At 37.2% G+C, this 19804-nt stretch overlaps 1 protein-coding gene across 1 annotated transcript in view; it reads left to right on the top strand.

Moving 5' to 3' along the window:
• The window catches only part of SYT10 (synaptotagmin 10), a gene marked incomplete at its 5' end in the record, with an annotated part of 32484 nt that extends 13012 nt beyond the window's left edge, over positions 1–19472 (top strand). The window contains 4 exons of the mRNA XM_017739966.1: positions 4863–4983; positions 5340–5511; positions 7004–7133; positions 8227–19472. Of these exons, the coding sequence (XP_017595455.1) occupies positions 4863–4983; positions 5340–5511; positions 7004–7133; positions 8227–8298 (495 nt within the window). The remainder of the gene's footprint in view (positions 1–4862; positions 4984–5339; positions 5512–7003; positions 7134–8226) is intronic.
• Between the last annotated feature and the right edge of the window lie 332 nt (positions 19473–19804).

Here is a 19804-nt window from a genome sequence, read left to right as displayed (position 1 = left end):
TCTTCCTGTAATATTCGAGTAATCCAAAGGTCTAGCTCTGCCAACTCAATTTTCTTTAAATTTGCATACTATATAGAAAAACTGGTTTCAGTGCTATTAAAGGTAAAACCAGCTAAAAGTCTATAAAATTAAATGCCTGAATACCTTCTTAGGTAGCTAGAAAATTACTATTATTATTTATTACAGATTCTTGCCCATAATATAGCAGGAAAGCTGAGAACGAAATTTGCAAATAATTTGTTTAGGAATCAAGTACAAAAGAAATTCATGCTGCCCTTAGTATTTTTGCTATGCTACTCTTTCACACAGTGTTTAAAACAGCATTCCAATTACAATTAATAGGGAACTAGTTCCAGATATTAAATTTGAGATTAAGAATGGACATTATTACTGTGAATTATGATAATCTGAATGATAAATAAAGTAGCAACAAGTAAGTTTTTGAGGGAATCGAATTTCTACTGCACTATTATAAAGATACTTGTTACTTTAACCATGAAAATTAATTACACACAAGTAACAATAAAAGCATATCGATTTTCCAGTTCCAGTAGCATCTACATAGTTCATTGTAAGAATACATAGCAAGTAGCTCTTTTAGGACTTTGCTTGAATTTCAAAACTTGAAAGTCTAGTGGAAACAACCATTGGTGAAAAAAATGGTCAAAAGTCAGCTTGTGACTCAAAAATGACACCTTTTTCACATATCAGGTCCCTGTAAGTGCAACAGTTCACGGCAACTTATAAGCTTTTTACTCCTGCTGCCATAAGAAACCAGTTGAGATGCTGGCACAGAGGAGGGAGACTACGAAAGTTATTAGACTGTCAGTACAGTCAAGAAACAGTTTTCCAGTTCAGTTTCGGGGTTACGGGGATTGATACATGAGTAGAAACCACCCTGAACATGGAAAGATTTATAGTTTCCTTCCCCACTAAACTTATGGAGGTTCCTAATTAAAAGTTGTCTCTTTTATTGAATTTAGTGGAAACAACTGAGAAAATTAATTGGAGCAAGTGACAGCAAGGCTTTTTCCAGCAATAGCAGTTCAAAAAACTCAATCAGTTTAATTGATGTTCCCCTACAAGTTCTCCAAACTTGTCCTCACATCCCTCCCCTTTTATCCATATTGTGAGTGGGGAGCCCAGCCTCTGTAGAAGTGCTGCTATTTCTCCAGGCATAAGTGTGAAAATGAGAGGACTGGTGTCCATTGGGTATGATAACAAATAGAATAGAAAAAGGAACTTTTTATTTGTGACTGTGCCAACTCTGGGACTAATTTCCCAAGAGCCCACAAAGCAGAGAATGGAACTAATGGAAAAAAAATATTAGCACATTCATTCACATGCTTGCTAGTGTGGGATAAGAATTATGCTATTTAAAAAAATCTGCATTCTGTAGCTCAAAACCCACAAAGTTCATCAGAATAACTGATATGTGCACATGAGGTCATTGTTTTCTTTGTTTTATTTTGTTCTAGACCCACCATACCAGAAAATGGATGGGATAGAGGTATAATGGCAGCTATCAAAATAACTGAAGCTGGTATAGTGCTAGCCAGTGTTTCAGGTCCTTAGTACTGTGTGATGGTTTGTGGATACAGAAGGGAAATAAGTGAAGAAGAAACATGAAGTGTCAACAAATGCTTCCATTTGTATAAGTGCAGCTGCGCTTGATGCTGGTTTTTCTGTACCTGTTATTGGAAGCCAGTGGGAGGCAATCATTACAAGCATCTGTGAAGCTAGCTGTTAATTGAAATCCAAATTTAGTTCAAGAAGAAAGAGAAAAACTCAAAATAGGTCTATGAAAGAGATGATGTGTCATGGGAGTTAACTAAGTCATGCAATTTTCGGTAAATGTGTGACACATGTAAGGCAATCTGAGGACTACTTAAAAATATGCACAAATGGCAGCCACTGGATTGTGTCTTCTGAGTTGTGTTTTGTTTGAGGTGCACTGTAATGCAGATGTGACTGTTGAGGGCAGTCTGTGTCTTGGTTTCTTCAGATTTGCTTGTATTGAAGGGTTCCTGTCAGATTACTTGTGTCAACTTAATTATCTAGTGTATTACAAGGTAAGAAAAAGATGAATTTTCTATACCACTGAGATTCTAAAGTAGATTGAATCCTATATTTAAATCTCAATTAAAATCAATAATGCTTAGGGATCCAGGGAATTTAAAAACGTTACTCATGTTAATCAGTGGGATTGAGACTGTCATGAGAAGTTTAAAAATAATCAAAAAACCAAAGCGTTACTATGTTTATTATCTAGGTCTGAATCTGTGTTTTCAGGTCCAAATTTATGAACCTCTAGTGCTCAAATTAACACTAAAATGTGTGTGTAGAAATGGAGATATCGCAGACATTTTATCCAATACCCAGTCTCTGATACTATATTTATAATTTTAATCTTCATTCTTCAAAAGAACATTTAGAACTTCACACATTCACACTCCTGTATGAAGAAAGACCACCAATCTTGGCAGATATCCAGAGCAGAAACTGCTTCTCTCTGCTTCTTAAAAATGTACTGTACAGTAACAACAAAGTGAGTTTTGCAAGCATTTTGAGCTATGCTTCTTTTAAAGCATTTAAGTCATAGTACATAGTCCTGTCTGTATTCTGCTTTATCAGCTGAGCTCACACAAACCTTAGAGTGTCTACCCAATTTCTCTTCAAAAAGAAATAATAGAACATGCAAGTACATACTCCCACCTTCAAAAATTATTTTTTCTCTATTCACTTACACAAGTCATCTCTCTGAAGAAGGAAAAATTAGGTCTTTTTATGAGCTACCCATGGTGTTTCATGATACAACCCATTTTCATCACCTTTCTCAACACAGACCTTAGATAACTTTGAAGCACTGAAACTCGGGGAACTCTATTTTCTTTTATACAAAAGAGTGAGATCTGTTTGATACATGGATATGAGAAACAACCATCACACTCTGAATTCATAAAGTAATGCCAGTAACAGAAGCTCTGCTTGAAACAGTGTTCAGATATGTCAAGAACTGTAAAATATAGGAGACCACTTGCCACTTTAACAAATGAGTGGAAAGAATTACACTTCATTTGTTCCAGTTTTATTTGTGTTTTCTGATACAGGAAAGTGAGTTTGGTCATTCACTCTGCGGCATGAAATTCTGCACTCTTCGTGGCAAGGAAAGGGAGAGGTCAAACAGATGTATTTGTTCTGTGTGGACTGAATGAGCTAAATAATTTTGAAATTCTGAGAAATCTGAAATTCTGACAAGCATGGAATTTTCCCACAGTGCATGTTCACCTGCTTATCAAACCAGTAATTGTCAAAACAAACTCCTAGTAAAATGACTGAACTTATTAACTGACCAACCTACACAAAAGTCAATGTTTTATTACCACCGCAACATAAACTTTAAAGATATTCCAAAACTGTATTTTTCAATCCAGTCTGCAATGCAGGGGGAAAAAGCCAATAAAAAAAACAAAATAAAAAAAAAAAAAACCCAAACCCTGAAACATGAGATTAAGTCCATCTTTACTCAAGAAAGATGTGAAGTACTTGTTTCAATTTAGACAGAGTATTAGCCTGAAGGAAGGCAATAAAACTGTTCACATAAGCAGCTGAAGAATGTGAACAAGAAGCCCAGTCTAGCCTTATAACTGTAAACAACATATTTGTCATCTACCCAGCAAACATTATTTTTATATGTTTCACTTAAAAATGTATTATGCTTGCCTTTTGATGCTAGAACAGCTGTACACTAAATCCAGCAGCTCTCAAGCGAATTTGTACTCTCAGGGTAAGTGTAGGTTTGACAGATAAAATATTGAAGCTGAGATGTTAAAAATAAACTTTTTAGTATTAGTCAAAAAAAAAGGCCTTTGAGATCACATGCTTGAGAGTGACTGCCTTACATGCCGCTTACAAACTCATTTGATAAGTTCTTAATAAGCAAATTTTTGGGGGTGGGGAAGTAGCAAAGGTGTTTAAAATTTAGAACAGAACAATTTAGAACATAACATCTCAAAACCTAAAATTTTGCAATGTTAGGATAATTGTATAACTGTGAGAAAAGGGAAAAAATAAGAACTGGTAGGAACTCTCTTCCTTAGGTTACACATCTCAAGTATTGTGGCATCTAAACTGTGGCAATGTCATGTTGCACGAGTATGTAGCACATGGTCTCAATACAGAACCTGTCTCTTTGTGAGGATTATTAATGTTCATATGGACCCTATCCATCCTTCTGAATATATTATCCTCCAAAAAGTGGCTGCTGAGCCAGGAAGGCTGTAGGTGCTACTTCTTTACTTTGCTTTTCTTCTAAAACAGAACAACCTCTCAAAGCACATTAAGAGCAGTGAAGAGAGCAACTTTTACAAGCTTGTTCTTCTTTTTGAAACCCTTACACAGTATTAGCATTTTATGTACATACATGTGCAGAAATTATTCTCCTACATAAATTCCAGTGTCTAAAGGGCGTATAAAAGTGTATGGTCTAAATATTCCACCAGGTTTCTTTCTACTGGGGCTGTGTTTTCAAGAGCAGAACTTGACATTCTACTTTCAGCACCTTTTCATTTGTGTGAATTCAACACAAACATACCAGGAATCCAGAAAGTTTTGTGTCTGATTTTTTTTTTTAATTTCTCAGTTTTGTAATTGAAGATCCTGTCCCTAAAATATTATTTTGTTGTTATTCCTCCTGTACTTTATGGAAATAATTTTTGAAAGTCACTTGTGTCCTCTTCAAAAGCATCTGAGGCTGCAATAGAAGCCTCTCTCCATGTTAAAAAAATTACTACTGTTTTGCATGATCTGAACTGAATTTTGGCAGTATGATCAGGTTTCTAATAATTGCTTTTCTGTTTCAGGAAAGCGTAGATTTGGGTGAGATCATGTTTTCTCTTTGTTATCTGCCTACTGCTGGGAGAATGACATTGACAGTCATCAAATGTCGGAATCTCAAAGCAATGGATATAACTGGTGCATCAGGTGAATCTGCTGCTTCTAAATAACAAGGCGGAGTCTATTCAGGAAGGGGATGAATAAGAACTCCTTGGGTTTTGTGTGTTTAACTTGGCTCTGGGATGGAAGCAGCAGGAGAATGGACACAGACCCTGTTTAGCTGGACTGCCTATCTTTGGTCTGGCAGCCAGTGTGTCTGTTCGGAATGCCCGTAACTTTCCTTTGCATTTACAGCATGATAAAAGCATTGTTTGCCAGGGTCACTCAAATCTTTGCTTTTTTTTACCTTAGCAATATAACATCCCTACCACAAATACTGTTCTTATGCTACACATGTGAATGGCTTTGAGTCCTAATGCACGAACTGATTCTCTGTAACTCAGATCCCTATGTCAAAGTGTCGCTGATGTGCGAGGGACGGAGACTGAAAAAGCGGAAAACGACCACGAAGAAGAACACGCTGAATCCCATTTATAACGAGGCCATCATCTTTGATATCCCTCCAGAGAATGTGGACCAGGTCAGCCTCTCCATTGCAGTGATGGATTATGACCGGTAAGCACAGTTTGCTTTCTGACCATTGAGACAATTCCTGATCATTGCAAGTGACTGCTTTCTGCCTCCTTGAGCTTACAAGCAGCTTCAGTGTCACAAAACATAAAGCCTTGGGACCTCTTCCTGAAGAGGTTTAAAGTTCCCACACCTTTTAGAGCACATGGCAACTTACCTGCATCGTACATAACTGGAATGAGGAAGAATATGGCTCAATCTTCTTTTGGGCCACTAGCACTGGCATACATTCTTGTCAATATCTGGTGGCTGGACTGCGTAAAAGCTTTATAAATCAGGTATGTCCTCCAGCTTAAAAAAGCCCCTCACACCTCTAATTTTTATTTAAATAGCAGGTATTTGAAACTAAAGAAAATTTGAATGACTGAAAAGGAATTAGATGCTAATTACCTCATTGAATTAGTTTGTAATTAATTCTTCGGTTGATTCAGTAAAATAACCTTTCAATATGTAACCTTCAACATGTAACCTTTGGGTTCAGCCCTCACTGATAACGTGTCTAAGTCCCAATTATCTATGGCTTCATGGAGAATTGACAAGAAGAGAGTTTGCCTAGAGTGGCTCAAGGACTGCCGGTTGAACAAGACAGTGACTGACAGAATCCTGCTCGAGCCAAGTTTGCCTCATTCAAATGCTATTAATAATGAGCTCTTGAGATTCCAGGGCAAATAAACAGTGAAAGTCCAACTAAGTAACATCACCCTTCAGATTGTTTTCCCTTGCCATCAGATTTCTGGCTGTTCTCCAAGTTCTGCCAGGAAGGCTTTCTCAGTCAGACATGAAATGGCACTGTGGTGCCATTAGCAGGGAAGGAGCACAGCAACTTGCACACTTTCAGTCCTCCTCAGCTCTTCCTTTCTCAGCACACACTAGGGAAAATTGGATAGCATTATTATAAGGTACATAGATTCAAGGTACAGAAAATTACTTTTTGGGGTCCCTCAACAAGTTTATGGCACACATACATGAAGTATTAAGGTATAGCATATTACATCTATGACTCTTACCTTTCACATTTTTGACTGAACTTCCAAAGATAACAACAGCTAGAGCTGAGAAATAGTTTATGAAATGATATCTAAAGGATTTGCAGCAGGAAATGTATTCCCCAGCACTTTCCTTCGCCTTCTTCTCCCACAAAATTCAAGCATGTTCTCCTTCAGATAACTTTGTGTATTATGGTCCTTTTCTGTCCTTGTGTCTTATGGGTTGTAACCTTTTAATGGCAAGGGTTGTGTTTTCATTGCTATTTTTATAGTTGCTAGAAGCACTCTGGTAGTGGCTGGAGGTTTTTGATGTTACCATTACAGAATTGAATATTACGATACTACCATTAAAACTAATATCTGCAATAAATGATATGAAAACTTTGGTCATGTATTCTGTGCCACGCTAAACCGGTAAACAGGACTGTATATCAGAGGTTATTGAAACTATTTTTTATTAAAAATAAATTCTGTCTCTCTACAATTCTCAGAGTAGGGCACAATGAAGTCATTGGAGTATGTCGGACAGGAATTGATGCTGAAGGGCTTGGAAGAGATCACTGGAATGAAATGCTGGCTTACCCACGTAAACCAATAACTCACTGGCATCCTCTAGTAGAGGTAAGAAGTAGCAAAATTTTCTCCTTTACTTTGAATGTTTTGTCCCTCACATTTATGGGCTTCTGAGAATCACAAAAATAAGTGCAGCACCTATAGATCAGGTACAAGATCATTAGCACAACCTAAATCTAGTTGCATGGGTTTATGAATCACTTAAAAGAGCCTTTTCAGCAGTTTCCATGATGCTCTGACAGCATTGTAAGAGTACTTTTAGACATTTAACGTTTCCAGATATTATGATAAAGAGCTTACAGCTACTTAGAAGAGATCATTTGCAAAAATTTCAAAAGCAATCATTTCCTATTCAAAAATCTTTGGCATAAACTGCTGTTGCTAAAACATTAATCTGGAACTGGCCTGCAAATTAGGCTAAATTGTGGCAACATACCAGCAGCTCCCTCCAGAGTTATTCAACAAACGCTTACGGGAAGCTTATTCAGATGTTGGGGTGATTATATCTACAAGTTCCCAGGGCTGGACTCCCTCTTCGATCTGCTGTGGCCACATATTGTTGGTGTTCTGTACACAAAATCCTCACAGCTTTGGCCTCAGAAAGATACATATTGAAGGCTTAGGATGCAGCAGGGACACAGAGGCACTGTTTAGCCCATCACAAAAGCAACCTCTGGAGAAAAATGAGTTGCTGCCTGAGGCATTTGATTTCCCAATTCTGTAGCACATGGCTGCACAACATGTCCTGTGGCAGGTAGAAAAAGCATAACGTCAAGGTTTCGGTAAAACACCAAGAGTGTGGGGGCAAGGAAACTGAGTGAAGGCAGCAGAGAAGTGTCTTTTAGAGATTCATGGCTCTGTCTGGTTTACGTAAGTTTGGAGACAGAGGTAACGCCACTGTTGGTGAAATAAACCCAGTCCTGTGAAACAACCCAGAGGCATTTTAAGAAGGTCACTTAGGAGGTTTTCTTTCCATTATTAGTTCTGCTGGAGACTTTGATACCAGAGACTTTGATCCAGAGACTAGAAAGGGTCTAGATGTGGTTTGGATTCTTTTTTGAGGGAGTCTCTCATCCTCTGCAAAGAGCATGATGCACAGTCAGGTATGATGACATTTGTAAAAATAACACTTTTCTTGCAGCTACCTGGCCGAGCAACGAGTTTTGATAGCCAGGGATCCTGTTCCTCACCCAAACCACCGCTTACACCCTAGGGAGCAGGAGAGGATTCATCATGGTCAGTGGCCAAAGCTCCCTCATAGTTCACATCTACATAAACAGAAGGTTTGGCTTCTGCAGATGAACTGTATCCATATTTTTTTATCAAAATACATTTTTCCTATTCCAAGTCTTATATGACAGTTTATAATAATTTGTTAATGTATGAATGAAGTTGACTCGAGTCAAATACAACCCTGCCTCGTGCAAATTCATTCACCTGTTTTATCTCTGGCATATATCCAGTGTCATATTCAAGCAGTGTTTTGACGGGACCTATATCTTTTCATAGGCAAAGAAATCAAACAAAAAGATCCCTTAAGCAATTCAAAACTACTGCAGCTTTTAACACCTAATTCTTTTGAGGGAGAGCAAATAGTCATATACAGCTCATGTAGTCAATTTCTTCTAAATTGCACTAAATCCTCTATGACTTTGCAAGATAGCACTTCAAACTGAATGTTGCATGAAAAAAAACCAACTGTTGTCATGTTTTGAGTATCTGGAAAATCAGTTCATTCCTTGGGCAGGGAGGAAATGCTGATTTAAAGTCCACTGAAGGCAATGAGAAGGATCTACTGACTTCAATAGGTTTTAGTCCAGCCCTTATGGAACAGGTATGAGAACTGGATCTATGCAGTTATAACCTTCCAGCACCCATGATGACAGCTGCGTCTCTACACAAGTCAAACTGCAGAGGAGACAATGCTCAGAAGTAAAGGAATTTATTTTATGTGATTTATCTCTTCAGAAAATTGACCAAATATTGCAGTTACCTACAACATTTTTATGATTCTTGATTTAATGTGACAGACTTAGATTTCTTTGAAGTTATTTTGACTGAGTGCACAGCACACATGGAATTTAGTTTCTGGTTGCTGGCTGGATGCCTCTAGACATATATGCTAAATATGAATTTGAGATGTGTTTTCTGTCAGTTCATGAAGAAAGAAATTGAAATGTGGCTATTTTACGAGCAAGTTAACTCATCTATTAGAATACACAGTGACAGCAAATGCAAAAAACTATTGGTTGTTGTCAGATGATTTAAAAACTAGAAGAGAACTACAAAATATTTCATGGATTTGTCTCTAAACACTGCAGTTTACCTCAATCAGATAAATAAGATAATTACTTTCTCTTTTCCTTTTTTTCTTTTTCTTTCTTTCTGTGAAGAGTGTAGCAAAGACTGCATGATTGGGTCTGACGTTTTGAAACCTGGACTGCAATCACAAAAAAGTTGTGGTGGTGGCACTTTTTGTATCTTTACAATATATATAAAGAAAAATTAGGAGACCATGTTTTTTCCAAGACAGCATTTTTGCAGAAGTATCATGCAGGAGAAAAATATCAGTGGAAGATTGATTTAGGATAATGAAAGAAATTTTGAGAATTAATCTAGATATGAAGGCAAAAGGTCATTTTCGCAAACTTCTGAAGAACCATTTTGGGTTGGTTTAGCCTGGTTGGCACAGAATATGTTCCTGAAGATCCAGTCCCTCCTTGCCACTGACTAATCTCTAAAACAGTCAAACATGCCTGGAAGTGTCTTAACTGCTCCAGGAAAGCTAGCAGGGCTGGTCCTAACACTACAGGTGTATCTAAGTCAAAAAAGGGGGTAGATTTTATACCTTGGCTCCTGTACCTATGAACACAGCAAGCAAGCAAATAAATATAAAAATCAATCTTTCAGACAGTGTTTAAAAATTAAAAGTTAAAAAAAAAAGAAAGAAAGAAAAAAGGGGAAAAGGGGAAAAAAGAAAGCCTTTGCTCCAGCCCAAGTTTCTGAATGTCTGTTTCAGGTTGTAATTCATAGCCTCTAGGCAGAAATGGTTTCTCCCAGAGAGGATTGGTAATGCTGAACACTGATCCTCCCTGCTTAAGATTGTATTTTCATCACCATAAATACAGAGCAGCCTTGCAGAATTTCATTCCTCCATTTGCTCTGGATGAGTAATTTTTTTAATAGGAGAACAAACTCTCCTCTGTGAGGTTTTTTTTCCTCCCATCATTATTATCCTAACAAAATTCTGTGGCCTAGATCATTTTCAACATGATTCCGCAAGGCTGATATAGAAACAGATGTATATGTATATATATGTGGAGATTGAAAAACTATTTTATGTATACATTTATCTTAATATAAATTACATCTGCAGTGGCCTTTGTGGCCTAGAAAATACTTTTTGTAATGTGGTACTGTAACAGTTAACTAAATATTCTTTGCACTTTTTTGCACCTAATATCCAAAAAGCGAACAAATTCACGATCAAATGTAGCATAGGTGTTCAGCAATGAGCAACGTATTTTTACCTATTTTATTGTTCTCTATGAGTATCCTGTATGTTTCATCATAGGTAGTAAGGTATTTTGAGATTCATTTTCTTAAATTTTAATTGTTGTCAAATACCAAAGGCTCAGTTTATGCCCCCTTGTTGTGTTACTTTTGGTATTGTTAGTAACAATAGTGAATGACTTCAGTGTCTAAACTTGATGGATGGGTGCTCTGCATCTAGGAGAAATCAGGCTGCAAAATCATCAGGATGTCTAACTTCAAAAATGATCCCCTAATTAATTATACTTATTCCCTTAGCAGTGATTAATAGAATTAGCAAAAAATATTTTTTTTCCCCATTGTTTCCTTAGCCATCTCAAGGGACAGGATATGTACTTAGTATATAACCCATCCATCAGCTCTAGGGCCTGGCTCACAAGTTACTCTCAGTGACATCACAGAAGCACCAAGGAAGAGCTTAGCACAGTTTAAGTCAAGGAATAGGTTGCTCAATGTATATCTTTATTTAGGAATTTTAGATATTTTAATTTGAAGAAGTTGCAAGTTCCCTGCTTCCATCCTGATTTTTTTTCCTGCTTATCTACATTTCTCCCATATCTCATACATTAGCATAATTTGGGAAGAAACAAATGTGGCAAAAGGCTGGTGTAAAATATATTGTAGTACTTCTACAACAGTTAAAAAAGTTTCATTTCCTAAAGGCCTGAGTTATTTTTCTTGAAGCAGTTTACTGGAAACAACACCAGTACTTAACAAGAATTGTATTTTGCACAGCCTAGCTTTTTTTAATACTTTCACACTGCACAGGTGAGCACAAGCTCAAGAAGATTTAAGTCATGTGCAGCACTCCATGGCCTCAGCTTTGCATCCCAGAACCATACAGTTCTGCTGACATGGCTCTTCTCCTCGCCCTCCCAGCAAGCAATGAGCTCTTTCCCCACCATCTTTTTTCTATGCTGGGCTTAGGAATATGAATATTGGCCAAAGACAAAGTGGCCAGGAACTTCCCCTGCAAAATTTCCTCTTCTATAAATGGAATTCCTTTGACTTCTTATGTTTAAGTAAAAAAACTATATATTTTTCTTAAAGAATCAGCACCACATTCAATATTTTTGAAGAAAATATTGAACTAACAATAACTGTTTTCATTGGGTTGATTTTTTTTAAGGGGAAAAGCAATTACTTACCTAATTTCTTTCTGTGGATGCATTTTTGGAGCAATATTAAGAAAAAATTTAGTTAAAAGGCTCATTTAACCCATCCTTTTCTCCTCTTTCTCAGTTTTTTAATTGGATTCAATGTAATCTTTTTAAAAATTTTTAACATGATGATGTACAACATATACATGACAGTCTAGTTCCAAGATTATTTTGCTATCTCTTTTTTATAAACTTTTATATGTATTAACTTTTTATTATACTCCATTAATTTAATAGGCTTTATACACCCGAAATCATTTGACTGTAATTTTTGAGTGAGCAAACATTTAAAAGAAGAGTATTTCAGAACTCAGTAATAGAGTTCTTCTTCTGCTGAAAATGTAAAATTTTTCAGAGATCCATAAATGTGCCTGCAAAATTTGAAGATCACCTTATTCAACCACGCAAAAACCCAGGTTTGCACATACAAGTACTTGCACTGGCTGGATGTACAATCGCTATTATTTAGCACTTCTGTTACAACAGAACACCCACACCTAATCAGAAATACATTTCAGTTCATGATAAACACAAATCTGTACTGAGTGACAGTTCCTTGACCTGAAAGGTTCCCATGATGTTATTTCATACAAATGAACATGCTTGAAAATTCTATAAGCGTTAAAATATGACGTGTATGTTAATCAGACAGGGAGGAGACTTTTGGACAAAGTTCATGCAATATGTATTGGACCATCCAAAATATGGATAAAATATACCATATATATCAGAAATACAAATGCATGATTTGTTGGGACATTTTCTCTCTCATTCACAACACAGCAGAGACTCAGTTTAACTCGAGATTCACTTTCATTTAGCTTCTGAGGCTTGCCAGTCTAAACTGAGCTCTCTGAAAACAGCTAAATCATGGCACAGAGATGACCACAGAATTAGGAAAGACCAAGGAAATTGTGGCAGTAGACACAAAGTTGTTCACTGCAACTGCAAGTGCTCTGAAATGGAAACCTTCCTCCTGAAACTGATAATAATTTCAGTAGTTTTATCACTTGTCCTTTTTTTCTCTGCTGTAAAACAGCACAAAAGGAGCACATTCCTGAAAAAGCATAAGCATTAGGCATAGGAGTTAATTGAGGTGCTGATCACAGCCATTTGCCTTTTCCAAGGCAAATAAAACCTTAACTTCAAAAAGTGTCTTTTGTTTACTCATCCAGGTGAATAATATCTCCTGCACGCTTTCCCTTTTCCTTAACCCTGGAAACTGGCAGTTTTTTAACAGTGCACAGGAAACCAAGAGCTAGAAATCTAAGAGAAAGTGAAGCTGCAGGTGGGATTTAAATTTCACAGGGGAATCTGGTCAGGAGAATGGAACTAACACCTTCAATCTTGTGCTGAGTGGTAAGGGATGCTTGATGATAGCAGGTGCTCAGGGCTGTAATTTTATGTTTTATCTGATAGTACCTCTACAATGTTGCTGTTGCTGGGAAACCTCTTTACAGGCTCAGAGAGGAGAATGCCTCTGGTATTGCCATGTGAATTTTTTTCCAGCCAAGTGTAGACCATGACTCGTGTGACATGGGACTCAGTCATCTGGAAGGGCACAAAGCATGTTAAATTTGCAGGACAGGAAAAATCAATTTGGTACTGTGCCACCATGGGGACTATTCACTTTGTTGGTACTAAGGACAAGTGTTTGTGCCCTGCTGATCCAAGGGAGGACATTTCTTACAGCACTCTGTGGCTAAGCCTGTGTTGCTGATCCACGTCAATGCTACTGAAGATCCTCAGTGTCAACATTGTCAAAATATAACTGATACATATAAATACAGGTTATACAGGTTGCCAGAATACCAAAGCTCCCTCCTGTGGAAAAGAAATGATGACTCCCTGAAATATAAATCAAGGCAGTGTGTTCTGGAAGTTGGATCTGCAGGAAGTCACAGAGCTGCTGTGATGAAAGTGGAGCTGCTCTGTAATAATTTATGAATACAATATGTTGAGTTGACTATTGGTCTTGAATTAGGTGAGTTCTGTAAGTCTACTTAAGGGAAAAAATGGGCAGAAAATGTCTGGCAGGGGAGTGTCTCTCAGCAGCAAGTGAGTTTTATAAAATGTTAATGTCCATCTTGGTGGCCTGGGAGACTCTACTGATGCTATAGCCAGTCTGAAAAATGCATCTCATCTAAAATGGTGAAATCAAACAGGCACAGGAAAAAAGGCACAGGAAAGATCAAGAGCTCTGACTCAGAGCAGACAAGATTTAAGTTTGAGCAGGCTGGGGATGCAAGCTGGTACTGTAGTTCAGAGGGAAAATAGGCTTGGTTGCTCTCCCATTAATGGATGAAAAAGCCTGGGGAAGCACAAATATGCATATAGACTGTTATTTTCAATTCCATTTATTTGAAATATTTAAGTTTGCATATTTAAGATTAAATATTTAAATACCATTCTATTTTTAATGAAGTGGCGTATTCACAGACTCCCTAAAAGAAAAGTTGCAAATCCATTCAGACTGCCTGGGTTGGCACAGTTACAACAGACATAGTGTCCCAACACCCAGCAAAAATTAAAGAAATGTGATATCCTGCCTCTCCCCTGGAGAGATGAAGTTGGGAAGCCTGACACAAAAAGAGAACTGAAGACAGACCAAGGAAAGGATGAGGCCACAGCTATTTCATCACAACTTCAGGGCTCACAAAGTCATTGATTAGACAAGAGTGCCAGAAACATGTTTTCATGGCAGCAACATACCTTTTATTCAATTTTCTTCTCCCTCAAAAAACAAGCATATATGTGTTTTTGAGGGACGGCTTTTAAACATTTTGGAATATTTTCATACCTTAAAAATTCAAACTGCTGAAGTAAAGTAAATCTATCCATGCATCTACCCATGAGGAAAATAAAATTTTAAAAAGAGCAGGGAATAAAAACTTTCTGTACAATAAATAAAGCTCTAGAACATGCTTCAAGTTGCTTTTCTGTGTAGAATAATGGTATAGATTTAAGACCTGATATCCTCAGACCTCTTAGGTTAAAAAGGAAATACTGTGCTTCTGATTAAAAAAGTAATATTTTCCTGCAGGTATAGAATTCCCAGTTGTCTGGCCTTGTGTAATTTCAAATATCAGAAATGTTCCAACAAATGCTTGTCAACATCACAGACAAGAATTTTAGGCACTTAAATTAGCACTGACAAAAAAGAATCTGCTTTTTTGGGACACTTTCTAGGTTAATTTCAGAAGAAATTGCAGGCTGTTGGATGTTTTTGTGAAGCAGATACATTCCCATAAAAACAGTCTGCAAGAGGAGAGAGCAAAAAGGGTCGAGTTGCTTTTTTTGATGTGCTATGAGTTGAGACTGATAATAGGATCAGAAGTGAAAAGGACTGAACAAGAAGACGTTTAAAATCTCTTGTGACATCTGAGCCATGAACAGGAGACAAGAGAACAGGAGGAAAGCCTATAGAGTATGAAAAGAGCCCTCTAGAAAGAAAAAAAATTAAAAAACAAAACAAAACTGTTAAGAGGAAAAGTGGAGAGTATAAAAGGGGGTTGAATAGTCTTTTCAATAGAGAAAAATATATGTGTAACAAATACTTCCAAATAGACAGGGATTTTTGATGTGACTCTCCTACCTCATATCTTGTGGGGCCATTTGCAAGCTCACGAGGGTAGTGGGAGCCAATTTTAGAACCTGAGTCTGTTCTTAAAAGAAAAAAAACTCTCACCTCCCACAGATCTTGCTCTCAGTGGATTCACAGTGCAAAGGACACTGGTAGTTGCTCATGGCATGTCCTTCCCCCCTGTCTTTTTCTCGCAGCACAGTTGAGGCAAAAAAAGGGCATTTCCTGCACGTACTCCGACACATTCCTCTCTAGATGCTGTAATGGCCTCCTACTTATTTGCACCTGACATAGGTTGGAAAATTTCTAATAGTTGAAAAAGCATTTTTATATAATATCACCTCTTCACATTATCAAAGCTTCTGACAAAGAGTGCTTGAATCACCAATAGGAAGCACCTCTGGAAATGCTGGTGTGGTACACAAGGTACTGGTTTTCTATTCAAGTCAAGCCTCAGCTAACACCTCACAATGGTGGACAAGTCATTAGTTTGCTGCAGGCACTAATTCTCTGATGACTCAAAAATCTGAAGTCATAGTTATGGTGTATTTCTCACTGCATATACCACAGGTCTTTGTGTATGAATAGAGTCCTGAGGTTCCAGCCAAATCCCTTCTCCTCCTGTTCTTCATATTCATGGAGGTTTGGCTGAATAATGAATTCTTATTCCTTTGTCCTAAATTGTCCCATAGGAGGGGGTGTACTGTGAATGTTTCACCCTGGGAGTGGCTGCCTCTTATTAAAAATCAGAGTGATCAATAGAGGACCATTACTTCCCTCACCGTGGTTTTCTGAGGCTTAATTGTGTAATAATAGTTATGAGGGAAATAACTGCATAGCTGAACAAGACAGAGAATTGCCAGCTGTTATTATTTTTGTCAAATAGGTGTGTGGATGGGTGTACCTTTCTTCTTCATGTAAATGGAGATTTGGCTACCACAGAAAATTGAAAAGGAGTTCTCCAAAGAGAACTTCACACCCTTACATTTATTCCTTTCAAGCTTTATGTATTATAAGTGTTTAATGATCTTAATTTTAGCACAAGAACCTGATTCATTTATTTAAACCTGCGACCTTTTCAGTTCTTAGTCCCCAAAGGTAACTTTGGGCTAGGGAATCAAAATCACTAATGAGAAAGTATAGCTTTATTTTAGCCAGCAACTGAAATCTGCACAGCTGGACCTTTTCTGTGTTCCTCAGAAAGGGAGCCTGGCACTATTGCACTTTAGCTTCTTGCCAGTAGCAGACAAACAATTGTAGGTCATAGCCAGGTTTCAGAGAAGCTCTGAGGATTAGCCCCTAAAATCCTGGCTCTGATTCTGCCTGCCCTCCAGGCACAGGGCAGTCTATGAAGTTGAAGAGCAGTCCTACCCAAAGAGGGCTGAGAAATCTGTGCTGAGAAAAGAGATTTCATTCAAATTATACCAACATGGCTTTTAGAGTTTTTTTGCCTTTTTTCACATACTGTTGTTAAAAATTGACTTTTTCTTAAGACCATATTTTATAATTTCATCTCTAGTGGGGCAAAAAGTGGTACTAAAGTACCAATATACTCATGCACTGGAACTAATATTGATGCAAAAAAAAAAAGTAAAAAAGCCTTTCAGCAAAAAATATCTGTGGCAGCAAAATATAAAGGTGCTGTCAAAAGGCATTTTGCTTTTTTATGTGACTTTTTCTGACTAGAATTAGAATATTCCACCTCCCTTTTTGGGCTATCTCAAGAAAAACACAAAATGGTAAATGTATCTAATGTAGATTTAATAGTTATTGAAACAATATAGCACAATAAAAGTGATTCAGTTCAGCCTCTTAAGGTGTAGTATTAACAATACACATTTATTTATATATTTTGCATTGCTAAAAAAATCTATTCATCACCTTATTTCAAATATACAAGAATTCTAGCACGCTTTCAAAAGAAGCTTTCTTTTCAAGCTAATCACTTGCTACTTTATATGCCTATTGTTCTTGTATTAATTAAAATGAAAATATTTTCTTAATATCATGACAATAGACCATTAAATGTATCCAGCAAAATCATTCTGTAGGTCTTTTTAATATGGCCTTTCCTCTCAAAGCACAGCCCAGTGCTGAGATCCAGCAGGACCACTGCTCTTGATTTCAGTTCACTCCGCATCAGGTTGGGCGTGATGATGTCTCATAGCCTCTCGTGAAATGAACCCAGGCCCAAGGCAAGCAGAATGATTTCTTTTACATGCACCATGAATTTTTGTCACTTTCTGACAACTCAGACTATATTAGAAGACTTCAGTGCATCTCTAGGGTATGAGCTATTATTGCAAATGCTGATTTTACTAACACTAGTAGGAAAGATGACCCTCAGCTGCCTGACTTGGTAAATAAAAATGTCTGGTCTATGTAGTCAGACATGGAGGTGATGTATTTTTACAGATTTTTCCTTTTTAACAGTGGCCTGCAGTTTTCCACAAAATGCCATTTTTTTTTGAAGCTCAGAGGGTGTGTATATAGACTAAACCTTTCATATGGAACTTTTAGATAGTCCTGTTGCACATCAGATATAAAGCACTTCTTCTCAGTCTATATTTCTATGGAGAATATATTGAACAAAATTTAATTTTGTTAAATAAATAGAAAACTGTTTCTCAATAGAACAAAAAAGTATATATATATATTTAGTATTGCTCCTTGTTTCTCTTTCTTCCAAGTGTAGGTCTAAATTCTTTCTATTCTTCTCTGTTTAGGTTTTTGTAGGATATGTTGGACTTAAATGCACGTGTCTAAGGATGGGATATGGCTAGCTTTCTATCCTAGAAGTAGGCACTGCTGGCGTCCTGATTTGGAGAGGCACTTCTGACTTGTGCTTTCTCCACTTTCTGAGGGACATCACAAGGGTGTTTGTTCAGCAAACCATGTGAAATATTTTTTAAATTTTGACCTGTTAATCTCAGTTCCCTCCATGCCAGTATAGCCCTGATGGCTGGGATGGGAGCAGGCAAAGCCAGACGGCATCTCTTCCTTGCCCAGCTCTGCCCAGTCCCCACCACCTCAGGCAGCAGGACTGCAGCACTGATTCCTCTGAGCCGGCCAGATGCTCCTCCAGCCACCACAAGGGGAGTCCCAAAAGCTTCTCCTTCCTTTCCACAAGCTTGTAGTCCATGCTGCATTCAAGCTGACTGGCTTCAGTGCAATGCTCATGAAAACTGAAGCAGGGGGAGGAGAACAGAAATTAGCCACAGAACATCATGTTTTCCTAGTGTATGCTTGTTGTGGGGAAGGCATTCTCCAGAGTGTATGCTTCAAAAGGTAGGAAGTTAAAATGGAGTTCCTGGCCATAAGAAATATTGACAGCTAAAAAAACCTACTCATATTTAAATATTTAGTATCTTGAAATCTTAAAAGAAAGCACCCAGCACACTGTCAGGATAAGCATCTTTGCTCTGACAATGAGGGTTCTGGATTAGGCCCAAACTGGCCAAACTCTAACAGAACTCCCTACCTTTAAAATAATCTTTATGATTAGATCAGAAGTGTTGCCAAGTCTATGTAGCTTACAAAGAACTGCAAGTTCTTCTAAGATTTTGTCTCTTCTTGCTATGTGGTGTTGGCTGACCAAGATCTAATATTAAATACCTGACTGTTCTAGTACCCTTTATTCAGTGTTCATGATGTGACTTTTTAAATGAAGTCTGTGATTTGATACCTAGACATTGTTCAAGTCAATATCCTTGGCTTCTGCGTTATAGAGACAAGAAAACAAAACTTTTGGAACTTGTGTTACTGGCTTTTTGTATGCGCTAAATGGCCATTTGTGAAACTTGACAACATAAATTGTACTACTGATAGTAAATGGGGTTTTTTTTGCACTAGCCTTTGAGAGCTGTAACACATTTCAGTATTTTTACAATGTATCCTCTAGAAAGTGTGAATCTATTTGTCAGTTCTGAGAAAAATATGTAACAATGAAACCTCAAAAGATGTTATGAAGTGTACAGTTTGTGATAATTTTATATTTAAAAAAGACAAGAAAAATAAAATAATTCATTTGAAATAATTTTATTCTAATTGTTTCATATGTATTTTGAACAAGAAATAAAGTGATTAAAATTACTCACCTTTTTCTGTCATTCTTACAAAACCAAACTTTCCAAAGTAAATAAAGATCAGTGGATTACAATGGCCTCCAGTTTAGCAGCCCTGTTTATATCCAAGGTGTTTTCTTCTCATGAAACTGTTACTTTAAAATTCTACACTATGAAGAAGCAAAGGATATTTTTGCCACCAGATTTGCAAGGTTCAAGACAGAGTGCCTTTGAGTGAAAACAATTAAATCAAGCAGTTCCATTATTACTTTGTGCAATTCTTTTCACATTATCTTCCATTTCCTGCTATGATATTGTTTACCGTAATCTCCAAAGTCATTAGACCATGTTTTAAATAAT

Source organism: Corvus brachyrhynchos, unplaced genomic scaffold (assembly GCF_000691975.1).
Source record: "Corvus brachyrhynchos isolate BGI_N302 unplaced genomic scaffold, ASM69197v1 scaffold27, whole genome shotgun sequence".
Taxonomy (NCBI): Eukaryota; Metazoa; Chordata; class Aves; order Passeriformes; family Corvidae; genus Corvus; species Corvus brachyrhynchos.
This window is presented reverse-complemented; position numbering and strand designations above follow the sequence as displayed.